This window comes from Mya arenaria, chromosome 15, assembly GCF_026914265.1.
Source record: "Mya arenaria isolate MELC-2E11 chromosome 15, ASM2691426v1".
Classification (NCBI taxonomy): Eukaryota; Metazoa; Mollusca; class Bivalvia; order Myida; family Myidae; genus Mya; species Mya arenaria.
The window spans coordinates 14,946,917-14,957,362 of record NC_069136.1 but is presented as its reverse complement, the minus strand read 5'-3'; the positions used below and the strand labels follow the sequence as shown (position 1 = coordinate 14,957,362).

The window sequence follows — 10,446 nt, the reverse complement described above, 5'->3', positions numbered from 1 at the left end:
TTTGCATTGAAAGAATCGCGCATATTGTAGCCTATTACTAGATACTGATAATTATAACAACAGCCCGAAAAATTAAAAATCAGAAGAAATACCTTTGTTTTGTTTATTTTCGTCATTTCATAATGATATCATGGTCATATCATTAACAAATACTACACTTTGAACGCGTTATATCAAACGTTTTCTATCATTTTTTAAAAAAAAAAAAAATCTGCACATTAATAACTTTAGGACATTCGTATTATAATGTTATTAATTAGGTAATTCCATATTGGCCTAGTTATTTGTCCGAGGTTAGCTGTATTTGCCTAAGCCCGAAAGGGCTGACCGAGGACAAATAACTGGGCCAATATGAATTCACCTAATTAATAAGTATTTTATTAATTAACTATTACCAATTTGGTTAAAAACATTCTTATAACTTACCTTTAGTTCACATCGAAGCCGTATTTATCCATTATTCATTCATGGTGTCTGTTTTTCTAGACTGATTTTGACATGCATCCTTATAGTGACATTGCACATACTTATGAATAAAGCACTGTACATTGTAAGGAAGCATGTCTTATTGTCTTAATTTCGTAAATCGTTTGTCAACACGTCAAATGTTTCACCTTCGTCGTCCATTTTGTCGGCGTACAAAATCATAATAGTCGTAAAATCCACCAACGGGTTAAATGCAACTGTTATATCAAACCGTACAAATTGTTCAATCATTCAATAGGTTAAAGTATTCCAAATAGGTTTATACAAAGCACGAACTTTTCGATACAGTCGGAAACGGAAAACAAAATGGCTACCTTTAAAATTAATTTCCAGCGTATTTCTCATATTAGGCGAGTTTCGACAGCCAATGAAAATGGCTCATTTCTAAAATCCTATATTAGGCGAGTTTTGAAGCCAATGAAAACGGAGGAAACTCATATTAGGCGAGTTTTGTTGATATTGGCCGAGTTTGGTCGATATTGAGCGAGTTCTGGCATATATTGTCTTCAATTGTCTGGTATTGATACCGCAATTGTCTCTGTATCTCGTCAAATACCTAATAGTTGATTAATAAATTATTATATAAGACTTATGTAGATTTCTTATCACGAAACATTTATGATAGCACTGCAGCTATCCATACATTGCCTAACTTGAGACACGGCGCACATGGAGGAATTAATATAGCTCTAAGTGTGTCTGTCATCATCACGAGTGAAAGGATTCATTTACTGTTTTTCTGCCCGTGTCCCATTGATAATGCAAACATTCACATCGATAAGTACATAAAACATATATCTATAATAACCGGAAAATAGGGTTGTATAACAAATTCACGGTGTCAATGTAATGCATATTAATGTAAAATGGTCCCAAAACATCACATTTATAGAAGTGTATAAAATGTGCTGAATATATATAAACCTTTCCGTGTTTATTTTTGAAATTCGCAATAATGTGTTTTTACCAAATTACTGATACTGTGATGATGAATATCCTAATTTACATAAAAAGCACAATACAAGCAACCCACTTAATTGTGTTTCTCACAGCTAGAAAATATTTTAATGGTGTTTACCGATCTCTTACACAAATACACAATACATAAAATCTATCTCACCTTTCTTGGTAACACGTATTTCTATGTACATGTTCATATAACACAGAACACAAAAAATCGGGATTGTCATAATCTTAAATAATTAAAACCTTATCACATTCAATTGTATTATAATATCAATTGTACACTCATATCTTTGAAACTATCATTTAACCATCCCTTTATAGCAATATCACGCATCCCTTATCGAAACACCAAAGCGATGTCACAGTATATCACTGGCAGTGTCTTGGTCACTGATGTGTAGATATCACTTGCTTCCTTGTCGTAATATCACAGTCAATATATAGGTCCGAGGGTATATTTACATGCATGTATATCTAGCAAACGCATACATATAGAGGAAACAAACATAGTGTAATTATTTCATTCAGTGCATTTATGCAAGTCGAAATGCCCAACACAAAAGACGGTTCAACATTTCTACCTGAATCTCGTTTGCCGATCATGATCAAACACCATTGCATACCATCATTGTATAGCAAGGGTTTTTATATAGGTTTCTTGTTTATATGCAAACTCGTACGCATCTTCTCCTTGATTCATATTTTTGTATAATGTTATAATTCATTCAGTGCACACATCTTTCTTGTGTTTACATGTGTAATAACAGCCACGCCCACAATTCAATTGAAGGTAAAATGACTCTGAGATTTAATACCTTTTGTTTCCATGTGATATTAAGGTACACAGTATCACAATGTAACACTCAATACCACACTTCATCCGTTTGAATTTCTATCAGGATCCTATTTGTTAAGAATACCACAATCGCCAGGCAGGTCCAAATCAAGGCTGATATGCTCACAAAATTTGCACTGGAAACTGGAAACAAGAAAAGAATTGTGTTTGTTAAAACAATAGTTTAACACTTGCAAATGGTCAGACTTTACACTTATTTAACCGTTCTTTCACAAATATATTATCATTATGTGAAGTATTGCTAGATCGCGTCATATCTACTAATATTCACGGGTTAATGATTCTTTTGTGTGTTCTATGTCTTTGGGGTTTACCCTGTGCCATTAGACGGGGTTTATGTTTGAACTTTTGGCTACTGAGCTTGTTTCTGTAGTTGTTCATATAAATATTCATTAAATGTCACAGGTAGTCGTAAGACTGAAATGAAACAAAGAGGATGTCATAAGCGATATTTCAGTTAAAAACAAAAATCAAGATTTAAGTCGACAAATCGTGTTGTGTCAAGTCTCAACTCACAGTAAAAATATTCACACTTGTGCTCATCAGAGCCATCGTGGCACTGCAGCACGTTGTCACAGCGTTTGGCCGCGGGGATACACTGCTTCTGGCTCAGGCACATGTACGTCGTCTCGTTGCATAAGTGGACATCAAAGTTGTCGGACAACGCTGGATTTACAAGAGAAATTTGTGATATGACTGATTCGACTAATAATGAGATATCGTATAAAATAATGTTACAGCTACCATTCAGCTGTCTGGAAGTGTTTGGCGGAAAAGTTGTAGGGAACAACTTAAGGTATAAGTTATATTGCAATATGACTTATGCGACTTTTATTAGGACATCGTATTACATAGTTTTAAAGATTATAATTCTGCTTTCTGGTTGTATTGTAGGGTTTCAATGTGTTTGGACAAGGCTTAATTCCGCCGTCTTGTGTCATTGTTGGTCGTCATATTGAATTTTGTTATGACTAAGGGATACTTATTTTGTGATATTGTAAAAGATAGTGATGTAAGCTACTCTTCTGCTTTCTGATTGTATTGTTGAACGTCGAAGTTGTCAGATAAGGATGGTGGTACAAACGTATTTTTATTAAATGATTCATACCGTTTTAAAAAATGATCAAGGTTACCCTCCCTGCTTGGCCCCAGTTTATACTTATATAAAACGAGACGAGACGTACAGTCTGTTTAGAAATTGATAACATTTGGCATTTGAATATTAGAAAATAAATTTCATGAAAAAAAAGTCACAAGACTAGTCAATTTTGTGGGCGAGTTTAGTGTTACGTATTTTCGTCTCTCACCTAGGTCCGTGTGTACTAGGTGCACATTTTTTTTTGCACTCTTAAAAGGATATCATAATTTGAAACATGACTACAAATAAGGATCAGTTTCTTAGTGATTACTCATTCAACTAAATAACAAAACAACAAAAGAGTTCCTTCACAATGGAACCGAAATAGTCTAGTATATGTAAACTAATGCAACTCACTTACTCGGGCACTTCCAATCGTTACAAGTTGTTTTAGCGTGGTCCTTGCCCTCACATGGTTTTCCGCCATTTCCCGGTGTAGGTGCGACACACTCGCGTTTCCTAGTCGTAGTGCCGCCATCACACATACGGGAACACTCGCTCCAGGCGCCCCAGTAACCCCACGCTCCGTCACCTTGGGTCGATGGTAAAAAACCATTAAAAAGAGACCAATAATTATGCGAAAAGCTACAGAAATAAGCTAAGTAGCAAAAAAAGTTTAAACATAAACATTTATGCAAAAAGCTACAGAAACATGTTCAGTAGCAAAGCGTTTAAACATAAACCCGGTTTAGTGGCAATGGGCAAACGCCAAAGACATAGAACACAAAATCACAAACAAGAAACATAGAACAGCACAAAAGCCCGATTTAATGGCACTGGGTAAACGCCAAAGACATAGAACATAAAATCACAAACAAAAAACATGCAATATGCATGAATTAAATATAAACATACTGAAGGTATTCTTGTACAATTATGTGAATATTTGATACTTTTAGACCGATTGAAATTTAGTGTGATTTGTAAAGGTATGAAATGAAGAGAAATATTATGAAAAAGATTTACAGAAAGAAATATAACAAATAAGGTTGTTTTTTTGGCTTGAAATATTACAAAATATGTCAATGCACGTCTTATTTCAGTTGATTAAAAGAATAAAAGAATATTTTCCGATGATGAAAAAATGTACATTCTATGAATAACCAACGGAACTGAAATGCACAGACTTCAGCCTAAGGTTGTAGTGATTCTGACCAACCTGATAGCTTAAGACAGACCTACATCGAGACTCAATCAGATTATTGACTTTTGACAAAGACATACCTGTTATGCTGTAGCTTTAATGACTGAACAAACTCTGTTTGATTACATTCAAATATGCGTATTTTAGTTCGACTTTTTAAAGCTGAAATGATGACGGTTTTCAATCAATATAAAAACATCTTGTAAACATAACAGAAATCCGTCGTAATGGAATGATTGATTCCAGTATGCGGGTTCTCACATAGATATGTTTTAGCACTCACGTGGACATGATACTCTAGTTATACACTCCAGGATGTCCTCGAACGTGTACGGATCATTGTCGCCTCCACCGCGGGTGTCAGGTACACTTGGCTGCCATGTCTTCTGGCGCTTGTAAAGGCCATATCCGCACGTGACTGAACACTCCGACCAATGGGACCACTCCGTCCATTCCCCCTCCTCGAAAGACGCCGCCTGGCGGACTACAACGACACAGACTTCACTTAACATAATGATCATTTTAGCCGACTCGAGTAAGTTTTGTGTATTATTTTTTTCTATTTTTCGTCTAAACTTCTTTAAATATATAGACTGAACTACCGATTGATGATATTCAGAACCAAATAACATTTAGCTTACGTTTCTCTGTATGTTGCATATACGACATGCAACAATACAAAATAGTGACTTGACTTGACTTGTTTTCCACGCGGTTGCATACAAGAGGATTGAAATGGTCGAAGCAAGTTATAAAAACCAATTATTTTGTTTGAACAATCGCTCAAAAAGATTCTCACCTTCAAAAAGAATGCATGCTATCTGTAGAACATGACCGTACCTCATAGTTCAAACACACACCTGAAATGACAAAATCTTTGGTTATAGAGAAAATGAATTAATTTGCTTAAACTGATTAAAAAATGTTTGTTCTTTCAGTCAGTGAAACTGATATTTTTATATTAATTAATGTACTCTTATATATTAATATATATACTCTAATATACAAATTTGCACCAGTTCTGAACTATACTGCAACCTATAGTGTACATGAATACGTACAATACAATTATTGAACATTATTGCAAGAAAGTAACATTCAATACTGCTGCCACATAGTTCTAGTAATGCTTATATTATATATTCAGTTGGTTTAAACAGTAATATGTACTAAGATGTATAGAACAAAAAATACCGTACTGGAACTTAAACATACTCAAAGTAATACCATTGAGAAAAATTAGTCTGAGGACGTTTATCTGATATATGTAATTAATAACTAGTACAACATACGTAAGTTTCATCCAAATATATCAACGCGTATATAAATAGATATCCACTGATTGAATCGTATTCCAAAAGTTACAACTTCTCTCTACATCTAAGACGAATACATTGTAACTAGAAACAAATATTTCTGGACCACTTAGTTTATTAGAAATTCTTCTGTCAATATTAAAGACCAATTATCTTATAAATAATTCCAAGTCATTATACATTTTAAGTCATTATTCCATTACTTGTGCAAACACTTGAATGCAAAGAAATTATTTTGCGCTGGTAAAGTAAAATTTAAGGTTGTTTGTAAGAATCGATATGTATATCAGTACCAGGAATCCGTTTTATTCTTCTTTATGTTTGAGTTTATGGTACAAAAACCTTTTAATTGCAAGGCGAATCGATTATTTGGACAAGTTACCACATTGCGAACATATATTATAAACGCCAGAGAACCTGCGGTTTTCCTTGTCGTCATAGTTACAAATATTGTAAATTGAATTTCATAGAATCAAAAACTTATCGCGAGAACATAAGAATTGTTAAGAGAACATTTACATTCATTTACGTTCATTGTTAATTTGGATACGAATACATGTTGAATGTTAACAAATTAATTGATTAAGCTATTTCTGTCAATAATAAAGACCAATTAGGAATAGTTCAAAGTCATTACTTTTAAATACACAAACTCATTATTTACACCAAGAGACCGGAATCAAGGGATTGGAATATTAGTTTGAGGATTCGGTCTATCTCATTATTGTACAAACACCTGTTTATTGCAAGGAACATTGATGGTGGGGATAATTTAACAAATTGCGAAATACTGCCATAATGTTACAAAGACTTTTATAGTTGTCATAGGTACGAATATAGAAGATATACTTCCATAAAATCATAAATATAACAATGATCATAACTACTGTACGAATTATCTCAAATAAGACATATTACTTGTATTAGCTTGAAATGTTCATTAGCACATTGCATACGAACGAATGCTTAATATAAGCAAATTTCTCGTATCGTGAAATATGGAGAGTAACAGAATCACAATAATTATTGTATTTACAATATAAGTAGTCACTTAAAAATATATAAAAAACTACGGCTTGTCTAAGTACTTTTAAAATGTATTTCATGCGAAATTGGATACACATGAACTTGTAATGGAACAAACAAGTAATCGTATTTGCAAATAGATTAAGCAACATGATCAGGATAATTCTTTAATTTACAACATGAGTAAAAAAGCAAACCACTTCTTTCCCGAAGGAATTCTCTATGAATACATTTGCGTTGTTTGTTTCCTGCGGTGATGAAAATGAAGTCAACATCATTGAAAATTTGGCAGCGATGATTTGATCACGATGGAAACACAATGACAAAACTTGCTAAGCTCACTAGAGTACAAAAAAATCTGTTTAAATGCTAAAGGCTGTTCATAAAAAAGATAAAATGTGAACATAAAACAAGTACATGTTAAATAATCATGTTGTTCTTAAAAAAGTAACGGACGCTGCAAAACGTCGTTTAAGTGTTTCGATTTATCGACATCATGGCAGATTTTAGCATTTGTTTCTTACATAGAAAAAAAAGCATGGAGACATTTTTCTTCAAAAAGCATTTTTTAACATTTAAACTAGATCATTGCATCGTACGCATGTGACAAAATCAAAGACACAAATTCAACATACGAAGTGTTTTTTATTAAAGGTATAAAAGCTTTTAATCTTAACGTTTCATAAATGTATCGGACCTCTAATGCAAAACAGTTCCAAGCCAAATAATTCAAGAACAGAGCTAAATTGAATGTATCGTCTTTAACCATCACTTACCATTGAACTCTTCACTATAACTTTTCCTTTCGACACAATGGTATTTAAATTGCCATTTAAAAATAATGGGACGCCTTATTACCCTCAAACCATGTGAAAACAACATTGGGATCGGTTGAGCGTCTTTATGTAACTTGTATAACAGTCGTATGACGTCATGTTGTTTTAAATCCATTATCATGATAATAGCGTTCCATTCAATATATGTGTTATGCTTTATTAGTAATAACACAACCTAACAAACAAACAAGACTCAAAACAGCTTCATTGAATTTTGTTCGTATTGATAAACGTTGGAACAAGCGCGAGTCCTAGCGCTCATACACAGATTTAACAGTACTGAATTTCCCTAGACCGTGTCTAGGAGGTAACGGAATGATTTCGTAGTACTGAGTTTTCCCAGATCGTGCCAAGGAGGTTACCCCAACAATCACTGTATTAAAATACGTGTGTATTGTATGTTTGTCCTCTTGTGTGCCTCTCGTTGAGTATTTGTTAAACATTTGATCGTATCGTCTTTTAATGAGACCATGGTTACTTTCTAGGTTGATTGGATTGTTCCCGTAGTTTTCATTGTGTTATCAATTAACATATATTCAAGCTACTTAAAACACTACAAAGAGAGACGGACAACAGTTATGTGTTTCATTAGGCATTTTCAACATCGAAATACTACCTTACATTTAAAGTAAACGATATTCAAAGCGGCAACAGTATACTCACGAGTTTAAAAAAAACAGGCAAAGGTATAGATCAAAATTCGTATGTATTCACTTTAAGCCATCCTTAATTACTCAAACAAGTCTTTTGAGCCGGTAAAGTCAATTTTTAAATTTATTGTCGAGGATGTGACGAGAGATAAGCACTCGATATATCAGTTCTAGAAACTGGCGTGTCTTTTTCAATTTAAAATTATTGTACAAACACATGTTTATAGATTGGTGTCTTGATTGAAGAACTACTGAACCAATAATATTGTTCAGTGTTTCGAAAACCTGCTGTATAAGAAGTTGAACTTGATATTTCCAATATCACATTGCTACAAGAACACGATACCATCATAACCATTAAAAATATTTCGCATCGATGTTATGTGTAATAAATAATATATCCCAAGATCATAAATACAATAAAAATAAAACCTGATGCTCGTACTAATCCAGGGTAAATATCACAAAATATATACTCAGGATTGATAGTAAAATGACCAACTTTAAGAACTTGACGTCCTCTGATATTGACAAATTTTTGAATTATATTGCTAGCTACAGATAGAAGAATTGTTTAACTTGACATTATTAACATATTTAATATGTTCCAGGTATGGTTCCTACTTTTGTCAATGTGATAAAATGTTGCAAAACTGATACTCATTTCATGTTTGTATTAACTAAATTTATGTTGACATACACTACTATTTAGTATGTCATTATGTATTGACAATGTTCAAATTGCATTTTCTAATACAACTTTGACTTTTCTTGACTTTCAAAGTACATAAAAGAGTTCATTGTAAAGCTTGCTTCGTCTGAAATATTCACTCAACAAACCACCGTATTTGCAAATAAGGAAACAACAACATTATTCGTTTATTCAGACTATAAAAAAACTTTCTCCCAAAGCAGTAATCATAGGAGTACGGATTAACTTATTTGCTTAAGACGAGGCTGAAATTGGATTCAATACCGTGGAATAGATTGGCAACAAAGATTTGATCACGAAGGCAACACAATCATGACACATTGCAATCTAAGCTTGCTGGAGTTATTAGAATATGTTCATTTAGAGGTTCAAATGAATATATGGTAATGCTGAATCTTTTTTTTTCAGAGAAAAGATAAATCACGCTGAGAAAAAAGAAAACCCACTCTAAAATCCTGGAAATAGTACTTTTACATGCGCTTTACAAGTTCCGCTTGCATCGAACTATGAAATATTTACAACTAATCTTTAAAAGTTTCGACATTAAAGGCTGTATATAGTTGTGTCATAGTTTTCATACATAACGTAGTAACTTAATTTTATTTATTTGTGTCGGTAATTAGTCACAAAATGACATGAAACGTCATTTCAGACCAGACACTGTGTCATAGTTTCTAAATAAACGTGTTCGTATAATCCTTTTCATGCTGGATGGTTTGACAATCTCGTGTACTAAATTATATTTTGATGTTGCTTTATAAATGTTACGACTAATTCAGCAACGATCAAGAAAGATTATGGAAACGATTAAATGTACGCCAGTATATGTAACATCAGATCATTTAAATGCATTTTGAAGGGAAATATTTGCCTGATAGCTTATTGAAACATTTCCAGTCGATATACGATTTCAGCTGACGAGGTAAGGATTTCCCTACGGGACGCAATTGACAATGACAGACCATTTATTTTATAAACATTATTTCCTAGTTTATACTATATCGAAAACACTATTAATCTAAGAAAATGCTCTAATGAAATCGATCCTATTAATACCTCACACGAGTAACAGGAATCGCACAAAAAAGACGTATGATACAATACAGTCAACCTTTTTCATTATTACACTATATGAAGGCATAGTTTTATTTATACTCATTGCGTAGGCGAGCTACCTTAGATTGTTGTTTACGATATACCCTATCGTGCCTAAGAGCTAGTGTTGTTGCTCTGGCTTGATTCATTTGTTTGTATGTGATGTTTGTATCCGGTCGTTGAGAATTTAAAATTACTTAATCAGTTGATATGCTAATTTG

General features: G+C 33.2%; 1 protein-coding gene across 4 annotated transcripts in view; it reads right to left on the bottom strand.

Moving 5' to 3' along the window:
* Nucleotides 1-231: 231 nt before the first annotated feature.
* Nucleotides 232-10,446, bottom strand: part of LOC128220541 (properdin-like) — a 28,944-nt gene continuing 18,729 nt past the window's right edge. For all 4 annotated transcript variants that reach the window (XM_052928972.1, XM_052928973.1, XM_052928974.1 and 1 more), the window contains 5 exons: nucleotides 5,390-5,450; nucleotides 4,874-5,074; nucleotides 3,808-3,978; nucleotides 2,825-2,974; nucleotides 232-2,431 (listed from right to left, as the gene is read on the bottom strand). In XM_052928972.1, the coding sequence (XP_052784932.1) occupies nucleotides 2,316-2,431; nucleotides 2,825-2,974; nucleotides 3,808-3,978; nucleotides 4,874-5,074; nucleotides 5,390-5,435 (684 nt within the window). In that variant the 5' untranslated portion in view covers nucleotides 5,436-5,450 and the 3' untranslated portion in view covers nucleotides 232-2,315. The remainder of the gene's footprint in view (nucleotides 2,432-2,824; nucleotides 2,975-3,807; nucleotides 3,979-4,873; nucleotides 5,075-5,389; nucleotides 5,451-10,446) is intronic.